Raw genomic sequence first — 21281 nt, forward strand, 5'->3', positions numbered from 1 at the left:
ACTTGGACCTCCATGGATCAGACACTTATCCCATATCTGTCCTGTATTTTTTCTGAAAGATATCTATCCGGGTAAGCTGTGTTTGCATAGTATATTATGAACGCAGCAATGACCGAGAATTCTGTGCTTCCATTTCTCTGCAATGCAAGATGATCGGACTACTCTTCCCACACTTCAAACCCTACTGATCCAATGAATTTACAGATTCCACTAAAATTGCTGATGTCAATGGTTATCTTCCCACACTGCTTAAAAACTGTTCCCTAACCACAATGAAGGGACGCTTGCTAACACCTTAGATCACAATCGCAGTACAGCCCCCCATGCCAAGTATGATTTATTTGGCTTTCTGCCATGTCACTATAAAGTGTATTGTGTAGCAGTGAGGTGTCCTTTTCTGGTTTTGTCTTTATTTCAGCAGTCAGGGGAAATCTAATCAATATATTTTATTCCTTTTTGTATTATGAAATGTCCATTTCCTCACTTCAGTCAATGGGAGGAGGAAGATGAGAGAGCAGATTACAGACAGAACCTTTTGTGGTTGAAGGAATGCAAAGATGGACTGTTTGAAAGCTGGTTTGAAAAGATAAGCCAGGCCGATCCAGATGTAAGGAGAAAGGTAAGCTAATTTTGACTCTTCCCTATACTGTAATATACAGTAGGTACAGTGTATATTGTTTTTCATTAGATCATAAACCATATATGACCAAATATTCTCCTATGTCTTTCAAACACTTTTACTTATTTATTGTGCATCATAGTTGTCTTAAAGGGAATCTGTCATCAGAAAATGACCTTTTGTTTAAATCACATTTTTATGTTTAACTTATTTTGAAATAATTTTTGGTGATGTTTTTTAATTTTCCATGTCACGGTCTGTCTATATTTAAACAAAATCCATATATCCTTCAGTTTTCGCACTAACCACTAAGCCTAATAGGCGCCACTTCTCTATCTGTATAGATCCCTTTACTGCAGTTATCTCCTTATCTGTCATTCTAATCCTGCCTGTAATGATATCACCTCTGTGTATAGAGAAGACAGGATCCACCATTCACAATAGGTGATTGTCAGAACTTATCTATTCTTCCCTTGTACAATGGCCTCTGCACAGGTCACAGAGCATTGCTAGAAAACTCTCCCATAGAAGTCAATAAGGTCTCCTCCTGTCCATTGTGTCTATGGATCATGGGGCTGCCATAAAGCAATTTTCTCAATGCTTTCTAAATGCTGTGAAGAAGAGCTCAGGCAAGAAGGCCGCCCCCATAATCATGTTCAGCAAAAAAAACAAAAAAATCTTCAATCGGAAAAGGAGGGAGATGTTACTTTCTGGTTTTAACTGGCACATAAAATTTTTGGTGACACATTTCCTTTAAAGCAGATTGATCATTTATTGATGTGCTGCCCATGTTAAATGAAATGTTTCATTAGAAAATGACCTGTTTATTTGAATCAAGTTTTTATGTTAAACATATTATTAATAATGTTATTTATACTATCTATATTTAAAAATAAAAAATGCTGTATAAAATCCTGCTTCCTGTTCTGTACCAAAAAAATGAATAAAAAGTGATCACAAAGTCTTATGTACCCCTAAATGGTACCATTAGAAGACAAATCGCCCTCTCACAGTTCTGTAGACCAAAATATGAAAAAGTTATAGCTGTCAGAATATGGCGATGGAAAGAAAAAAATGTTTTCAAAGGTTATTTTTTAAAAGTAATGACATAGTAAAAACTATATAAATTTGGTATCACCGTAATCAAAGTGACCTGCAGAATTAGGTCGTCATGTCATTTTTAGTGCACCATGAGCATCACAAAAACAAAACCCCCAAAACTTTGGCAGAATTGCCATTTTTCTCCAAAGATTTTTTTTTTCTGTTTTCCAATGCAAGCTATTGTAAAATAAACAGCGCCATTTAAAAAATACAACTTGTCTCGTAAAAAAACGAGCACTTATGCGACTATGTGAGCAGAAAAAAGAGATTATATAGGTTAGAAGGTAAGGAAGGAAAAACCGAAAATTAAAAAAATTGAATGTCCTGAAAGGGTTAAAGAGCACCTGTCAGCAGGATCACCCCTATTTCACCAAGCACCCTGGCTGGCGGTATTGATCCAGCTGAAAAAAATGATACCTGTCATTCTGGGGGGAAAAAAGATTTAGATTCTTTATGCTAATGAGGGCTTCAGTGCACTGAGGGGGTGTGGCCAGCACTGGAAGGCTCCAGTTCAGAGGGGCTAGGCCCTGCTCCTCGGTGCACTGAGGCCCTCAGTTATATAAAGAATAAAAGCATTTTTTCTCAGCAATGTCTCAACTTACTTTCACGAGACAGGTATCATTTAAATCAGCAGGATTTGCCCTACCAGAAGTATGCCTGGTTTAATAGGGTTGATCCTGCTGCCATTTGCTCTTTAAAATAAACCTGACGATAGCCACATTGCTAAAGCAGTAGTCCAAGCATGTTCAGGTTACATTGTGTACTGCTTAGAAATGATATTTCATAATGATGAATTATGCAATTTATTAAATTGAAGTTTCCTTTTAAAATAAACGTTAGAAAAACAATCACTAGTTTTATATTCTACAAAATTTTCTAAATTGTTCTTGAGAAAGATCATTGTTCAATGTCTTTTAACCTGAGCTCGCCTTCATCGTTTATAGATGCACATGTTCATCGCGAGATACTGTGACCTGTTGAATGTTGAAATTTCCTGCGATGGCTGTGACAAAATTGCGCCGTGGCACCGCTACCGGTGTTTGCAATGTAATGACATGGATTTATGCAAAGCTTGCTTCCTCGGTAAGATTTCAACATTCAAGTTTCCTTGTGGTTTTTGGTTCATTTGGGATTCATTTAGCTGCTGTGATGTCTTTCTTAGAGGTGCTTACTATTGAAATTCCTAATAACTCCTCATTTATAATAGGTGGTGTAAAGCCGGAAGGACATGAGGATGACCATGAAATGGTTAACATGGAGTATGCATGTGATCATTGCCAAGGACTTATTATTGGTCATAGAATCAACTGCAATGTATGCGATGACTTTGATCTGTGCTACGGATGTTATGCTGCCATGAGATACTCAGAAGGGTACGGCTAATATGTCAATTACGTATTATATAAAAGAAAGTTATCCTGGTCTACTGAGAAGTTATGCAGCTTTCCATTATGCGCTTACACGTTTCATGATCTCTGTTTGCTTCATTGAATGGAAGGTTTCTGGTTTACATTCAGAGGCTGAAAACCATAGAGACCTAGTCCTGCTCACATAAGCCTCCAGTGAACTGTTCACTTGCCCTGGCAGGACTAGGTAATGACAGCTTTACAGCTTCTGAATGTGGAAAAGGGGGTTTCTGTTCACTAATGGAATACAAGAAAGCTTGGTGGGAAAAGTGAGAAATTGAATAAGGTTTAAAAATGTAAATGTCACAGGGTTAAAGGGGTTGTCCGGCCACCATCAGCCAATCACTGGCCACAGCGTGACCTGCGGCAGCAGTTAAATGTCCAATAGATACAAGCGGGTGACCTGGAAAGTGGTGTAGCAAGTGATCGGTGAGTTGATTATTACTATAATTTTCTCGCCCAGTTTCCTTGGGGGACACAGAAGACCTTGGGTATAGCTCATCTCCCTAGGAGGCGTGACACTAAGTGAAAGCTGTTAAGCCCCTCCTCCACAGCTATACCCTCAGCCTGGAGAGAGAGACTGCCAGTTTTTGCTTAGTGTCCAAGGAGGCAAGACACCCCCTGCTCTGCAGGGCTGGTTTCTCCTTGTTTAAATTTGAGATTTTTACTTTTTTCTTTTCTTTTTGTTCCAGATCATCAGGGACAACAGAGACGCACTAGACCTCTCTGTTTCTCCCGGGGTTGAGCTGCGCCAGTGCCGGTCACCCGCACTGCTGCCTCCCCCACAGAAGGCAAGGTGGATCAGGGCAGCCTCGCTCCCCTACATCCCGCCAGCGCAAGGGTCCCCCGCACGCCAAGTCCCTCTTCCAGCGTCCTGCCACTACGGTGCCAGTAGCTGAAGGGGCGACCCTGCTGGAACGGACCGAGGGTGAAGACGGCTGTGGTAAGAGAGGCTTCTCCAGCCCTACGTCCCCCACCCCCCCGGTCTCCTGCGTGCCTGACCCTATACTGGGCCTATGGACCCTTCTGTCCCTGCTAGACCTAGGCTGGCCCGTGGGCTGCCGCAGGGCCACATTCTGCTCCCTCTCTCCTGGCCTCCATAGGTCATTGGCACCCTTCTCCCTACAAGAAGAATGCCTGGGGAGCTGCAGAGGTCCGCAACTAGCTGCCCCTGACGGAGGGGTTATGCAGGCGTCCCACCCTCACAGGCTCCCGGTCTCAGGGTCCCCCTCCCTCTTACCGGCTACTGCTTCAGGGCCAGAGCCTTGCTGCCCCTGACCCTCCTCTGCCCTCACGGGCACCGGCCCAAGGGCAAGGTGGTTGTGGCTGTCGGCCACATGGGGCGCTGTTATAAGCCAGGGCCCGCTCCATGGGTAAAATGGCTGCCGAGTGCAGGGTCCTCGCTTCCGGGCAGCGTGGTGGGCACCCGCGGCCTGCAATATGAGCGCTATGCTCCAACAGCCCCAGGCCGACCGTCGGAACATTCCGGTCGGCCGGGCACCGCAGACTTTGCGGCAGCGATCCTGGCGCTCTATCCGGGTCCCCGGCTCTTCCGGCCCGCGGGGTGGGCACCCGCGGCCGGCATGTGCATGCGCCGCTAGGCCGGTACTTGAATACTGTGCGGCCCCGGTCAGCCGGGCGCCGCTAAAGATTTAGGCCCCGGCTTCACGGCCTACAGTTACTAGGCCGCAAAATTCCGGCCTCTGTTGGAGGGAGGTTCCCCCGCCCCCAGGGGATCGCAGCGCCGCCCTCCAGGCCGGATCCCTGTTAACCCTTTGGGTACAGGCCGGCTTCAGATGGGCCTGTATGGGTGCCTCCAGGGGATCGCAGCGCCGCGGTACAGGCCGGCTTCAGATGTGCCTGTATGGCTGCCCCCAGAGGATCGCAGCGCCGCCCTCCAGGCCGGATCCCTGTTTAACCCTTTGGGTACAGGCCGGTTTCAGATGGGCCTGTATGGCTGCCAACTCCCCCCCCCCTCCGCCGTGCCCCTGTAGGTGGCTCCCCTTTCTGCCTCAGTGAGGCTGTTATATATATATATATATATATATATAAAAAAAAACATATATATATATAACTTGTGGGCTGCGCAGGACGCTGCAGCCTCATGTCAGTACATGCCCCCCTTCCTTAGGCGGCATGTCGCGCTCCCCGGCTGCGGCGCGGCCAGGGTCATTTTACCCTCCTAGCCCTCTCTCACGATACGGCGCTGGTCAAGTGCATGCGGCCCTTTCTGTAGGCAGCATTCGTCACCCTCTCCAGTTATGGCATAGGCGGAACGCTACACTCTCACTAGATTCGTTGAGATCTGTGCATGACCCCCTTTCTTAGGCGGAATACTGCACTCTCACCAGATACGGTGCTGGCCATGTGCACGATCCCCTTCCATTGGTGGAACGCTGCACTCACTGGATTTGTTGCCGATCATGTGCGTGACCCCCTTCCATAGGCGGAACGCTGCACTCTCTGGATCGCTGACGCCCATAGGCATGACTCCCTTCCGTAGACGGCATTCGGAACTCTCACTGGATTCACTGCCAGCCATGTGCATGACCACTTTCCATAGGTGGTATGATGCACTCTCATTGGATTCGCTGCCGGCCTTGGGCATGCCTCCTTCCCTGTGGCGGCATACATACACTCCCTCGGTCGGTGATGTTCTCTCGCCGGTACGTTGTTGGCCATGTGCATGAACCCCATACATGGCGGGGTGCTTGCACTCTCACTGGATCCGCTGCCGGCCATATGCATGACCCCTCTTCCGTGGGCGGTGTACGCACTCTCACTGGATTCGCTGCAGGCCATGGGCATGCCTCCTTCAGGTGACATACACACATTCTCACCGACTGATCGCACTCTCCCTGGATGCGAGGCTGGCCATGTGCATGACCCCCCCCCTCTTTTCTGGGCGGCATACTACACTCTCACCGGATACGTTGCTGGCCTTGAGCATGGCCCTCTAACATGGGTGGAACGCTTGCGCTCCCATTGGATACCGTGCTGGCCTTGTGCGTGACCACCCCTCATTCCATGGGTGGAATTTTGCACGCTCACGAGATTCAAGGCTGTCCTTGTATGTGCCGTATTGGACTTGCACATGTTCCCCTTCATTGGGAGTAGTTACACTCTCACGAAGTTTCGGTGTTGGGTGAATTGTTGCACACTCACTTAATGCTAGGATAGCCCTGTGCATGTCCCCCTTTCACTAGGTGGACCTCGTGCATTCCTGCTGGATACTGTGTGGCTATGTGCATGGCGCCCTTCGGGGCGAAGTATGGTATGCCCTACTTCTCTGACGTAGGTACGGCCTTGGGCATTCCCCCCTTTTTTGGGGCGGGCTTTTGCACCCTTGCCGACTGCAATTTGCCAGGTACATTTCCCCCCTTTCGGGGCGGTCAGTTTTGCGTTCCATTGCATACCATACTAGTCTTGTGCATAACTCCTTTTCAGTTTGCACTTTGCACTTCCGTAGATACTGTGGCACTCTGGCTGGCCTTCTTCGCTGAGTGATATTTTTGCAGTGAGCGGACGTTCTTGTGCGTTGTTTGGGCCGTGTATACCTTCTCATCCTGTAGGTGGGTTGGCCTTCTCACTGCTTACGGGGCTACTCGTACGTATGCCTCCTGCGACATATTTTTTTCCTCTTGGGAGACGGTGTTTGCAGCAAGCCTTGCACTATTCTCTAAAGAGATCATTCTGTCCACCTGTGTAAGCCTAAGGTGTTGTCCAACAAACAATAAATGAATGCCTTATATATAAGTAGACGGCCTCTCTGCTCGCTACTGCTCCGAGCTGGGCGGTGCTCATTCATTTCGTTGGCCCTTCCGCCGGGGAGTGTTCGTGGTTCCTAGACACGTACCCATTCGTCTTCCCGCAGCATTGTTTCCCTGCGCTAGTGGTCACATGGTCGAGAGTGCTGTCTGCAGCGCCTTTCGCATTCTATGTTGGCTCTGGCGGGACTACGGTCCCCTCGCCTGCTACTATTTCCTCCTACCAGGTTCGGGCCGCTCTTCTTGGGAAGGTCACCCAACTTCTCTTGGGTGCTCGCTTACCCAGGTCCGGAGGACCTCCACCTTGAGTTCTTCAGGGTATTCGCCTTCTGCGAGGCGGTGAACCGGGCGTCTCAGTGTAGCGGGGTTCTGCTTTTGAGCTGTCCTATGGCTTCTCTGTTGCCCACTCCTCCTTTCTTTGGAGGGTGTTATCCCGGCCTCTGTCTCGACTGCCTTTTCTCGCCGGTTCTGTTTGGCTCCCATTCGGTACGGATCTCTGTGGCTTCTGTTCCGGCCACGCTTCAGAGGATGTTCCTTCTCTGCCCTCCCCTCTGGGAAGAGCATGGTTGTTCATGTGGATGGTTCTGGTGTTCCTTTTGGCCTCGTACTGTCCATCTTGTCCACACTGACTGTACTAGCTGTGTGCCTATCTAACTGGTCTACCGCGTTCTGTCCTCCCGCTGGGTGCAGATTGCGTTTTTTCCATTCTAGGCAATGTTTCTGCTATGGATTTACCTTCTCGGTAACTTGGGAGGACTACCATTTAGTCCGTCTTCCTGTGGTGGCTACATCGGCTTGGGCTTTAACTTGTCTTGTCCTGGCATCGGGCGGTTGCTGGGCGGACCCTTCGGTTCCTGTCCGTCTGCTCCCCCACTCCGGGTGGATACGGGACAAATTTGCTCGGGGCCGACGGGACCAGTTCTACCGACCGTTCTGCCCGTGTTACTGATCATTGGGTTTTTCGCCCGCTTGCCCAGGCGACTCTAGTGGGCTCGCTAGTGTTCGCTTCTAGCCGAGTTTTCGTCCAGGATCTGTAGGACTTAGGGCTTTACCTGGGGTTCTGTGGGAAGCTGGGCGTTCCCCCACTCTGCCTTTCTCTCTCCATGGTTCTGTCTTTCTCCAGTCCGGCTTGGACCTGGGGCTGGGACTCTGTTGCTTGAGGTATCAAGTGTCGTTCCTGTCCTTCCTCTTTCAGCGTTCCCCGACCCTCTGGGCCTGTCAGGAATTTCTTCCATGGAGCGGCTCTTGGGTTCCTTTGTACTGCCCTCCGTTACCATCCTGGGAACTACATACTGGGCTCTTGGCGCTCCAATTTTTCCTTGGAGCCGTTACAGAAGTCCTCTCTACTCCTTCTGTCCTGTACGGTTGGGTTTCTGTAGCCATCGTGTCTCTGACGGGTGCCTGAGTGGCGGCCCTTCTTGTTCCGAGCCTTCTGTCTTCCCCCAGGACAGGGCTGTTCTCCATTCCGTCTCTTCCTTCCTTCTGAAGGTGGTGTTTGTCCTTCATTTCATTGAGGCAGTCGTCCTCCCCTTCCCACCCCCGGGAACGGACACTTCACCGATTTGGACGTTGTTTGGGCCTTGCAGTTTTTACTTGGAGATCTCCGACTCTTGTCGACGTTCGGTCTCTTGTGTTTCCAGGAGGTCCGCGCAAAGGGTTGACGGCCTCCAGGGTGGCTTTCCTCCGCTTTCTCAGAGTGGCTCTTGCTGTGGTTGCCGCACCAAGGGCAGAGTTCTGCTTTTGGTGTCACCATTCATTTTGCCAGAGCTGTCGGTTTTTTCCTGGGCCGGAGGCATTAGGCTTCGGCCATGCATTTGTGCAAGGCGGTCACTGGTCTTCCTTGCACACCTTACTGAGTTCTACAGGGTGCATACTCGGTCTTCGGTGTATGCTGCCTTGGGCCGCCTGGTCTGCAGGCGGCGGGTTTTTTGATGCCTTCGGGTGCTTCGCCTTGGTGCTGTGGTCCCTCCCCCTTTGGACTGCTTTTGAACGTCCCAAGGTCTTCTGTGTACCCCAAGGAAACTGGGCGAGAAAACGAGATTTTTGTATAACTTACCAGTAAAATCTCTTTCTCGCTCTTTCCTTGGGGGACACAGCACCCACCCATTCTTTGTTCTTCTCTGACTGTTTCCGAGTTTGTTTTACCCTTTGGGTAGTGGGCTTGTTGGTTCCACTTTTTGGACTTTGCCTTTTCTCACTACTTGGACACGCAACTGGCAGTCTCTCTCTCCAGGCTGAGGGTATAGCTGTGGAGGAGGGGCTTAACAGCTTTCACTTAGTGTCACGCCTCCTAGGGAGATGAGCTATACCCAAGGTCTTCTGTGTCCCCCAAGGAAAGAGCGAGAAAGAGATTTTACTGGTAAGTTATACAAAAATCTCGTTTTTATATATTTTTTGTACATTAAAAAAACGCTTGGACAACCCCTTTAATTCCTGTTACAGGAAAGAAACGATATTCTGTGTTTGTGAAGATTTTGAAGAAATATTGGGCGTTATTTATCAAAGACCTGAGCTTTACGCCGGTCTTTAACATCCCCTGCCAGAGGATGAGCTTAATTTAGTTGTATCCGCCACCAGTCTGTGCCTACTTCAGTTGTGATTTACGGCAAGAAACTGGCCTAAATATTAGTGACTTTGCTGGGACTGATGGCCCCACCACTCCCCAGTGTCGAGGACGGCATAAAACTGTGTGTGCCTCTAAATTTAGGTGCATCGGCATTCAAAATGTTTGAGACTAAGGCCTTTTTTTTTTTTTTTTTATACTCCAAAAACTGGCATAGGGAGTCCTAATAAATGACCCCCATTGACCATAACTCTGTTCCTTTGTTTCCATCTTCAGCCATTTGCCTAGCCACAGTGTTACTGTCTATCCAACAGTCACTAATAAGATCAGTGACCACCAGCGGCTCATCCAGCCTTACATACACAACTACTCGTGGTTACTCTTTACTGCACTAGCCCTCTACTCGTCAGACCTGGCCGGTGAAGAGGAAAAGGACGGTGACAGACTCGATTCCGCTGTCATTTCCAGTGCCCAGACTTTGCAAGCGAACTGCACGGATCTGGTTGCAAATTGTCTTCTGAAAGCGCAGAAAGGAAAGGGTGAGATTTTGAAGTCTTTACTTTAAGGAGTAACTCTTATTTGACACATGATATGAGTAACAATTTCCTTTATCTGTCTTGTTTGATTGTCACAACTTGCTACAAACCAATACATTTTAAAGGTCATCTCTTATCTGCTGATCCCAGAAAGTTGCACAGTTGTCAGATATTGGAGGGTAGGCTGCAGTGGTTTCTCTCTGCAGTTGACTTGGAATTGTTTGAAATCTCTTTTTATTAGACAAACAAAGATCATAATTCAATAAAGCAATCCAAAGTTGAGTGAGTCACATCGTCATGGAAGCAAGGCATACATCATCAAGGGCATAGCCTAACAATACACGTAAACACGAGGTGACCACTCATCTGAGACCAAATAGTCTCACTAGATAAATGATCTTACAGAAACAAGAATGTTGTACAAAACAAGTGAACAGAGCTAACGGCTCTAACACTGTGTCACCTCATGCAATAAACTACAGTCCGCAGAGTGTTTGAGAATGAAATATAGCTTATTGTATCAACTAAATCTTCAAACATATCAGTTCTGGTCAAAACCTATTGGTGAGGGAGTTAAGCAGGTATGTTGGGAGGAGGCAAGGGTGGGGGGGGGGGGGGGTCTCAAAAAGTGGTCAGAATGGACATCTCGCCTTTCATAGGTTAAGTAGCACCGGGTTGCAATGAGTTCAAGTATTCCGCTCTATAGTGCAGCCAAGGCTGCCAGATCTGTAGAAAGCGGTCTCTGTTATGGTATGTCCACCCAATCAGTTCCTCCATTTGGCATATCTGATGAACCCTATCTCTCCACATATCCAGGGTCGGGGGGTCTACTGACCTCCATTTTATAGGGATCAGAAGTTTAGCATCCATCAGCAAGTGTGTGGTCAGGTTATGTTTCCTAGGGCGAAAAACTGGGGTAGGTAACCAGAGTAGTATTAATTGGGCTGTGAGCTTCAAGGATGTGCTACAAATCATATTTATAGTATGCTCGACTTCCGCCCAGAAATTATGGATGCCTGAACACGACCACCAAATATGAGAAATGGAGCCAGTGGCAATATTGCATCGCCAGCATAAATCTGTGGGGAGCAACTGGATTTTATATAGAAATTCAGGTGTCCTATACCACCTGAATGCTACCTTAACAGAGTTTTCTTGTATTTTTATACATTTAGAAAAGCCGTGTGAACACTTTTGGATCCATTATCGGCTTCATTTAAAGTGAGTTGCAGTTCCTTCTCCCAGTCAGCTACCCATGGCGGGGGCTTGGAGTCCCTGGCATTGAGGATTTGTCTGTAAATAAGAGTGGTGCATTTATGAGGCAAACGTGGGAGTAAAACAAAATTTTCCAGCCACGTTGGGTCTGCTAAAGGGACGAGCTTGGAGGACTTGAACTGTCTACACATGGATTCGAAATCATTTCTCTGAATAAAGTTTTTCCCCAGGTCTATATCGCCTGAAAGGGTGTTGAAGAAATCAACAGTAGCTTCAAGTCTCCCTAAATCTCCCAATCTATGATTTGACAGTGAAAGCCATATATCAGAGGGATATTTAATTTGGGGGCACAAAAGAGTGGGTAATACTGAGATAGGAGCCAGGGGGGAAATCTTACTTTGCCCTGAATTAAGTTCCTTTAATCTATGGCAGGTGTATAACATTCCTCTGGTGAGTACACTGTCAATTTTGGTCTCTCCCCCGGATCCCCCAGGTAGCCATATTCTATGAAACGAGTCTTTGCCCAAGAGGGCTAACTCCAAGTCGATATGCATGTATTGAGACTCACATCTAGCCAGTGAAAGCCATTTTTCTAGGTTAATGGCTTGTATATAGGTTGGAAGATCCGGGAGAGAGATGCCACCTTGTTTTTTCCTGCGAGAGAGCAAGCGGAAGGACATTCTAGGATGACCTCCATTCCAGAGGTATTTACTCATAATTGATTGAACTTTATTTATATAGTTGCTAGGAATTAATATGGGAAGGGCTCTAAGGGTGTACATAAGCAATGGGAGAATATAGGTGGTCAGGACATTTTTACTACCTAGCCAGGTGAGAAACGGCGAGGAGCTTTTTGAGAGGATGGAAGTCACTTTTGAGAGTAAAGGAGGAAAATTAAGTTTAAATAGGAGTTTGGGATCATGACACCCAAATATTTGATTGCCTGTGGAGGCCACTTAAATGGGATGAGGGTCCTAACTCTGCTACGCAGGGCAGGTGATAAAGAAATACCCAAGGCTTCCGACTTATCAAAGTTTATCTTAAAGTTCGAGAGTTGACCAAAGGATTCAAATATCTGCATAACCTCCGGCAAAGCCTCCTCAGGGTTAGACATAAAAAGCAGAAGGTCGTCCGCGAAGGCCGCCATCTTGTGGTTAAACTTCCCCAAGTTCACACCCTTGATCACAGGGGATTGGCGGAATTTTAATAACAATGTCTCTAGGACGAGAATAAACAGGGTAGGGGATAGCGGGCAACCTTGGCGGGTGCCATTTTTAATTTGGAAGGCGTCCGATAGGGTCCCATTCACCATTACTCTTGCAGAAGGTGCCGAGTATAAAGTAAATATGGCTCTAATAAAATCTTCAGGAAAGCCGAAAGCATTTAAGGCTCTTTCCATATAGCTCCAACTGACCCTATCGAACGCCTTCTCAGCATCCGTGCCTAGGAGCACCAGGGGGGACTTGGTTTTGATAGTGTGCGTAATCACGTGTACTACTCTACTGATATTGTGTCTACCCTCTCTACCCGCCACAAAGCCTACCTGTTCTTCACCCAAGCCCAGGAAGCAACTTTGAAATTCTGTTAAGCAGCTTGGCCCACCATTTCAGATCGGTGTTTAGCAATGAAATTGGCCTATAGTTGCCAGTAAGCTTCTCTATCTTTTCCTTCTTTATGGATAATTGTTATGTGTGCTTCCTGGGCCTGCGGGGTCAGAGAACCACTCTTCAGAAGGGAATTACAAACATCTACAAAGTGGGGTATGAGAGTCTCTCTAAACCTTTTGTAATAATAGATGGGGAACCCATCGGGCCCTGGACTCTTGCCCGAAGGAATAGAGGATAGGACTTGGTCTACTTCTTCCATCGTAAAGGGCTGGAGCAGACCACTTATGTCGTTTGCGGAAATTTTCGGGATGGCAATAGAGCTTAGGAATTCTGAAATATGTCTATCCAACTGCTGACCCCTGAGGAGTGCCGGGAGGTTATACAGAGTTGAATAAAAGGAGCAAAACTCTTGAGCTATCGCGGGAGTGTTGATGAGTCAGGAGCCCGTGGCTGATTTAATCACTGTTCCTTTGACCTTTCAAAAGGTTAGAGACTAATTTGGAGCCCCTATTTCCATGTAGATATTGCTTGAAGCGCAATGTCTTCAGTGCTCTAGCCGCTCGCACATTCAGCAGGTCAGTGACCTCGTATCTTAATCGTTTAAGAGATTCCAAGACCTCAACTGATCTCGCCTTCTTGTGCAAGATTTCAAGAGTAGAGATCTGCTGAAGGAGGGAGTCTAATTGTTTCTGCCTATTTCTCTTAACTCTAGAGCCCAAGCTAATGAGCTCCCCTCTAACTACTACCTTATGAGCTTCCCATAAGGTCGTCCCATTAGTTAAACCTCTAGCATTTTCCAAAAAGTAATTTTTGAGACATTGTTCTATCTCCTTCTTGTGTGACTCATCTTCCAGAAGCGTCTAATTTAATCTCCAGACCCAGGATCTCGGAGGGATGTCATGCAATCTAATTTTCACATTCACCGGCGCATGATCGGAGACAACTATGTTTCCAATGCTGGCCTCAGAAACCGAGGGCAATAATTGGTTAGTTATAAAAAGATAGTCAAGGCGTTGATATGTATCATGCGTCCGCGAGTGGAAGGTGTAATCCTTATCTTCTGGATGTAGGATTCGCCAAACGTCCGAGATCCGTGAACGTGAGAAGAAGCCTTCTCATTTGCTTTTTAGAGGGGGGGCGGCCTACAGAGGTTGAGTCCTTAGAGGAGTCAAGAGTAAGATTGAGGTCTCCACCTAGAACAAGGTGACCTTCTCCAAAGGTCTTTAGAACTCTAAGAGTGCGGAGCAACCATGTGAATTGGCCACTATTCGGGGCGTAGAGGTTGACTAAAGTAAACATGGAGTTCGCTACCTTACCTTTTAAGAATAAATAGCGGCCCTCAGGGTCTATCAGCTTGGACACTAAAGTGAATGGGAAATTTTGCCCTATGCCTATTGAAACTCCTCTAGCTGCCGAGGAATATGCAGCATGATGCCAAACAGGGAAGTTTTTACTGATTACATTAGGGATGTGCAGGTGTCTGAAATGGGTCTCTTGTAAAAGAACCAAGTCAGCCCTTTCTCTGCGAAGCAAATGGTAGATTTGACTCCTCTTTTGCGGTGTGTTCATGCCATTTACATTAAATGACACGATCTTTAGATCAGACATGGTGACATTTTGTGGATCTGTTCTGAAGAACTAGCCAGGAGGTGACACAGGGTAACATAAAAACAAAAATACATAAAAAGAAATATAAACATTGTACACTGTAGAAAGTCATCCTGCAGTGTCTATCTATGAGGTTAAAAAGAAACCTCAGGGGGGGGGGGGGGGGGGGCGGAGTAGTGTGGACGTACCAAAATAACCAGGTCCCACACACTAAACCCAACATGTAAAGACAAATGCATAGAGTGGACATGTATGAAGCAATAAGAAGCTTAAACACAAGGCCCCTAGTTAGAAGAGTGTTCTACAATTCCATCAAGCATTGTCGCTTTTTACTCCAATCACACCTGGATGGGCCAAATCTTGTAAGCAGCTGCCAGTATGTAAATGAGAAAAAGGCATTGTAGAGCGAAAAAAGGAGGGGGGGGGGGGGGGGGGGGGGGCAGTAGGAGATGGAAAAGGTATGAAAAAAGGCATGTGGGAAATAAGGGGGAGGGGGAGGGGGGGGAAGGCAGATGGAAAGCAAATAAGGAGAGGTGGGCAAGGGTCTAAGCAGCAGAAAAAATAAAAGCCAAAAGCCAGGCGGCTAGTGTAAATAACAAAGATCTAAAAGAAGGTAACCCCATAATAAGGCGCTGGGTTAAATGAGCTGAATAGAACCTGAGTCCTGCCAGATGGCGGTGCGGTCGTACGATCTCAATGACGCTGGATCTCAGAGTTTCTCTTTATGTCGAAGATTGTTTCCTTATCTTCGGATAGAGGCATTTCAAAAGGCTCTTTTTTTCGGCGATTTTTTCTTCTGTGCCAGACGCCATTCCTCCGGCTGCGGAAGGCCAGGAAGATCCGGGGATGGATTACAGGGGAGCCAAGACTGAATGTCCAGGGCCTCTATTCCTAAGGCCTCCCACACAGGCGGTAAGTCCTCCGGTGTTCTCACCGTGAATTGCTTTCCTCCGATCGAAGTAAATAAGCCGAATGAAAAGAGCCATCTGGCCGGCAGCTTCTTATCCCTCAATAACGAGGTTAGCGGGCGCAGGTTCCGTCGTTTGGCTAATGTACTAGCCGCCAGATCCTGAAATAAAAGAACCTTATGGCCATCTAGAGTGGCGTCTCCTTTTTCTCTGGCCGCTCTCAAGACGGCCGCTGTGTCCAAAAAGTTCATCAGGGCACATACCACGTCCCTAGGTGGCTCTCCCGCAGCAGGTTTGGGCCTAAGAGCTCTGTGGGCCCTTTCAATAGTAATGGCGGCAGCTTGTTCCTCGCCCACTAAGGTGGAAAATATGCGGCGGACTGTGTCCATCAGGTCTTCAGCCTGTATTGATTCGGGTATACCCCGCAGCCGGACATTTTTCCTCCGGCCTCTGTTTTCCTGGTCCTCCAGGTTGAAGAAGGCTGTATTTATCATTTTAGACATGGCCGATAAGTGACAGTGAACCCCCTTCTCCTGCTGGAGAAGGAGATCGTGGCTGTCCTCCAGGCGTTCAACCCGATGGCCTAGCTGTAGGAACTCGGTCTTGATATCTGCGAGTTCTTTCATGACCGGTGAGAGGGCTTGGGCCAGGGACTGCTGGAGAAAGCCGCGGGTGAGAGGGAGGGAATCAACCTCACCTCCAATGTAGGTTTCAGCGTCTGAGCTCTCGGCCTCTGAGTCAGCTCCTTCTCTCTCAGAGTTGATTCGCGCCTCCCGCGTCATCTTGCCTCCTTCAGGGTGCGAGGAAGATCTCCTGTTGAGGTATTTTGTCAGGTCCCCCTGCGTCTTTTTTGTCTTCAGGGTGTTCCCTGATGCACCTTCTTTATCTCTAGAGGTTTTCCCCATGTTGGATCTGTGTCCACTCGATTTAAAAGCTAATGAAGCTGGGATAGCGGTGAGGAGCTCCGGCAGACACGTCCTACTCCATGACTTGCTGGCTCCGCCCCCGTTGACTTGGAATTGGTGACCTAGGAATCAGGTTTACAGGTTGACATTGCTCTGGTGTCAGATTTCCCACATTCAGAACTTAAAGTAAATGTCCACCATTAACTAGATCTCACTATTCACATTCCAGTGCATCCAGTAGGTGTTCAGTGGGGTGCAGGGCTGTGTGTAGGCCACCCAAATTCCTCCAAACCAAACTCTATGAACCTTGTCGTTATGGACCTCGCGTCATGGAAAAGTCCTCAAACTGGTCAATGTTAGAAGCATACAGTTGTCTAAAATATGACTGTATACTGTAGAATTAACAGATTTAGTGGTGGATATACAGGACCTAACCTTGAAAAATAGCCCCAGACCATCACTCCTGCACCCAGTTTTACAGTAGGCATTTTGCATTTCAGTAGTTAGGATTCTCCATGTATCCACCATCACCCTGCCAGATGGTGAAACATGAGTCGTCACTTTGCTCTAGTGTGCCTTATACCACTGCAGCCAATGCATGGCATTGTACATGGGGATCTAAAGGGTGTATTAGACACCCTGATGCTGCTAGCGATTGTTGGTAGAGAAGCGTCCCCTCCGGGAATCGGCAGATAGCTAGCAGAGGACACTGCTGCTATTACATGCACATGGTGAGGAGCGATCTAGACTGCCAGATGATTGTTAACGAGCGTTCATCAGAACGCTTGTTAGCAATTATCGGGCAGAAAATCTGTCAGTCTAATATACCCTTTAGGCCTCTTTCACACAGGCATCGCGTGTGAGGGCCGGATAGGATGCAGGTGCGTCGCGGGAAAATGTGCGATTTTTCAGTGTGAGTGCAAAGCGTTTTAATGTGTTTTGCACGCGCGTGAGAAAAATCGGCATGTTTTGTACCCAGACCCGAAGTTCGGGTTTGCATTAGGTGTTCTGTAGATTTTATTATTTTCCCTTATAACATGGTTATAAGGGAAAATAATAGCATTCTTAATACAGAATGCTAAGTAAAATGTCCATTGAGGGGTTAAAAATAATAAACAAATTTAACTCACCCCATCCACTAGCGGATCGCCTCTTCTTTCTTCAGGACCTGAGTAAAGGACCTTTGATGACTTCACTGCGCTCGCCAAAGGTCCTTTACCCAGGTCCTGAAGAAAGAAGAGGAGATCCGCTACGCAACCGAGGGGATGGGGTGAGTTAAATTTTTTTTTTTTTTTTAACCCCTCCATCCCTAATTTACTTTCTTTACTTTCTGTATTAAGAATGCTATTATTTTCCCTTATAACCATGTTATAAGGGAAAATAATAAAGATCGGGTCTCCATCCCGATAGTCTTCTTAGCAATCATGCGTGAAAATCACACCGCATCCGCACTTGCTTACGGATGCTTGCGATTTTCACGCAGCCCCATTCACTTCTACGGGGCCTGCGTTGCGTGAAAAACGCACAATATAGAGCATGCTGCGATTTTCACGCAAAGCGCAAGTGATGCGTGAAAATCACCGCTCATGTGCACAGCCCCATAGAAATGAATGGGTCCGGATTCAGTGCGGGTGCAATGTGTTCACCTCACGCATTGCACCCGCGTGGAAAACTCGCCCGTGTGAAAAAGGCCTTAAGCTTGAGAGCAGCTTCTTGACTATATGAATTTATTTTTTCAAGGTCCTGATGCACAATTCCTGTGCTGATGTCCCTTTCAGATAAAGCTTGGACATTTATAGTAATATGACAAAGAACATGTGATTTCTAAGTACCACACACTTGAGCACTCAGTTTACAAGGTCTACTGCTTTGTGGCTGAATGGTTGTAGCTCCTAGATGCTTCCACATCATAATAATAGCACTTACAGTTGACCATGGCAGATCTGAAAGTTCAGAATCTGAGTAGTGGCAAAGGTGTCATCTTATGACAGTGCCAAAATCGTTGAGCTCTTCGATACCACCCTTGAACTCAGGATAGACGTCCACGTATTTTTGAGCATATAGTGTATTTTTACAGTGGTCGGACCTGTGCTTTTCTGATACATAAGTTCAAGACCCCTGCATAGACCTAGTGTTAAATCAAAATTATGGCCAACTGCAGCCAACACTGGAGAGGAGGATGGGGGTCCTTACTCAATAGTGAGAATTTGTCAAGCCCCTGCACCAGAAATGTTGCACCAAGCTGTTATAAATATTTGCACATGCTCTGCTTTGTGCAAAATGTGTGACATTTTGCCATTTACACTGCGCTTATGTTTCTAAAAAGTAGGAGGGGCCTAACCAGCCAGCCTGATTTACCAATATATGAAGAGAAAACTGGCGCAAGTTACTGATGAAATCTACTCCAACTACTAGCATAGATTTCGGTTTCTTGTGCACAGACCTCCTGAGTTGTGCCAAAATTAGGCATGTGTCTAAACAGTAAGCTCCTGAGACCCCCTAGTGGTGGCTGCAGGCAACCAGAAGGGATTATTTTGCATCTGTCTATGCAGGATATTTTTGTTTTGTATGAGAAGAAATGGAACTTCTGTAAAAACAGTTATAAAGTTATTAATCGGAGCCGAATTTTGGTTCGTAACAGAATTTTCAGTGTTAGGGCTCATTCACAAGGCCGTTGCCGTATTGCAGCCCGCAATGGGTCCGCAAATACGGAGATGCGGGGCGGAATGGTGCACGGAACCCTACGGAAGCACTACGGAGTGCTTCCGTGGGTTCCATTCCGTGCCTCCGCACTGCAGAAAGATAGAACTTGCTCTATATTTTTGCAAAATGGACGGATTGCGGACCCCATTCAAGTGAATGGGATTGCGATCCGCATGCGGCAGCCCCACGGCCGGTGCCTGTGCATTGTGGTCCACAGCACAGGCACGGAGGGGCAACGGTCGTGTGAACAAGCCCTTAGGTTGAGCTGCGCTTCAGTGGCTTAATTTTATCTTCTAAATTGGGTGGGTATGATTATTATTATTTTTTTTTTAATTAGTTCTTTTAAAGACATTGGGGCACATTTTTTTTTAAGACCAGCGCCATTACTGGCGGTGGGTCCGCCGAAGTTATGAAGAGACGCAGGCCTCTTCATAACCCTTTTCTGCGCGTAGAAAATGGTAAATGAGATTCCCACGCTACGCCCATAATTTTAGACCTGTTGTGAGCGGGGAAAAGTCGCAGATAGCGTTACTAACCGCTGCACCGTCATCTGCGCCTGAAATGCACCTACCGTATTTTTCGCTTTATAAGACGCACTTTTTCCCCCCCAAAAGTGGGGGGGAAATGGCTGTGCGTCTTATAAAGCGAATACTTCGCTGGCCGCTATGCTGCACAGCGCGGCCAGCGAAGTATCAGTGTGGAGGGAGGAGGCGGGGACACTCATGGCGGGGCCTGGTGAAGTGACTCTACTCTAATACACCGGGCCTTGCAACTGTTAAACATTCAATCTGATCTATATCTAATTGTATATGCTCTGTACGGTACTTACTGTAGTACCGTAAGTATAGCATTAAGCCGGCGCAGACCGGCATCTCCCTCTGTCATGCGCCGCCTGCCCCAGCTTCCTCTGTCATGCGCCGCCTGCCCCAGCTCCCTCTGTCATGCGCCGCCTGCCCCAGCTCCCTCTGTCATGCGCCGCCTGCCCCAGCTCCCTCTGTCATGCGCCGCCTGCCCCAGCTCCCTCTGTCATGCGCCGCCTGCCCCAGCTCCCTCTGTCATGCGCCGCCTGCCCCAGCTCCCTCTGTCATGCGCCGCCTGCCCCAGCTCCCTCTGTCATGCGCCGCCTGCCCCAGCTCCCTCTGTCATGCGCCGCCTGCCCCAGCTCCCTCTGTCATGCGCCGCCTGCCCCAGCTCCCTCTGTCATGCGCCGCCTGCCCCAGCTCCCTCTGTCATGCGCCACCTGCCCCAGCTCCCTCTGTCATGCGCCGCCTGCCTGTTCATTCATAAAGGGGGAGATAAGCAGGCAGGCGGCGCATGAGGAGGGAGCTGGGGCAGGCGGCGCATGACCGAGGGAGCTGGGGCAGGCGGCGCATGACCGAGGGAGATGCCGGTCTGCGCCGTCTTAATGCTATACTTACGGTACTACAGTAAGTACCGTACAGAGCATATACAATTAGATATAGATCAGATTGAATGTTTAACAGTTGCGGGGCCCGGTGTATTAGAGTAGAGTCACTGCACCGGGCCCCACCATGAGTGTCCCCGCCTCCTCCCTCCACACTGATGCATCTGATGGGGGATCTGTAGATGACACTTATGGGGATCTGTGGATGACATAAGTATTATCCACAGAGCCCCATAAGTGTCAATCACAGAGCCCCATAAGTGTCATCCTCAGAGCCCCCCTCAGTGTCATCCTCAGAGCCCCCCTCAGTGTCATCCTCAGATCCCCCCTCAGTGTCATCCTCAGATCCCCCGTCAGTGTCATTCACAGATCCCCCGTCAGTGTCATTCACAGATCCCCCGTCAGTGTCATTCACAGATCCCCCGTCAGTGTCATTCACAGATCCCCCGTCAGTGTCATTCACAGATCCCCCGTCAGTGTCATTCACAGATCCCCCGTCAGTGTCATTCACAGATCCCCCGTCAGTGTCATTCACAGATCCCCCGTTAGTGTCATTCACAGATCCCCCGTCAGTGTCATTCACAGATCCCCCGTCAGTGTCATTCACAGATCCCCCGTCAGTGTCATTCACAGATCCTCCCCCTCAGTGTCATTCACAGATCCCCCCCCCCCCCTCAGTGTCATTCACAGATCCCCCCCGTCAGTGTCATTCACAGATCCCCCCCCCCCCCCATCAGTGTCATTCACAGATCCCCCCCCATCAGTGTCATTTACAGATCCCCTCATCAGTGTCATTCACAGATCCCCTCATCAGTGTCATTCACAGATCCCCTCATCAGTGTCATTCACAGATCCCCTCATCAGTGTCATCCACACATCCCCCCCATCAGTGTCATCCACAGATCCCCCCCCATCAGTGTCATCCACAGATCCCCCCC

The 21281-nt window shown here is 48.1% G+C and overlaps 1 protein-coding gene across 1 annotated transcript in view; it reads left to right on the forward strand.

Annotated features, from left to right (window-relative positions):
• Positions 1-21281, forward strand: part of ZZEF1 (zinc finger ZZ-type and EF-hand domain containing 1) — a 183981-nt gene that overhangs the window by 94742 nt on the left and 67958 nt on the right. The window contains exons 33-36 of the mRNA XM_040424851.1: positions 490-619; positions 2665-2803; positions 2928-3093; positions 9733-9995. Coding sequence (XP_040280785.1) covers positions 490-619; positions 2665-2803; positions 2928-3093; positions 9733-9995 — 698 coding nt within the window. The remainder of the gene's footprint in view (positions 1-489; positions 620-2664; positions 2804-2927; positions 3094-9732; positions 9996-21281) is intronic.

Source organism: Bufo bufo, chromosome 3 (assembly GCF_905171765.1).
Source record: "Bufo bufo chromosome 3, aBufBuf1.1, whole genome shotgun sequence".
Taxonomy (NCBI): domain Eukaryota; kingdom Metazoa; phylum Chordata; class Amphibia; order Anura; family Bufonidae; genus Bufo; species Bufo bufo.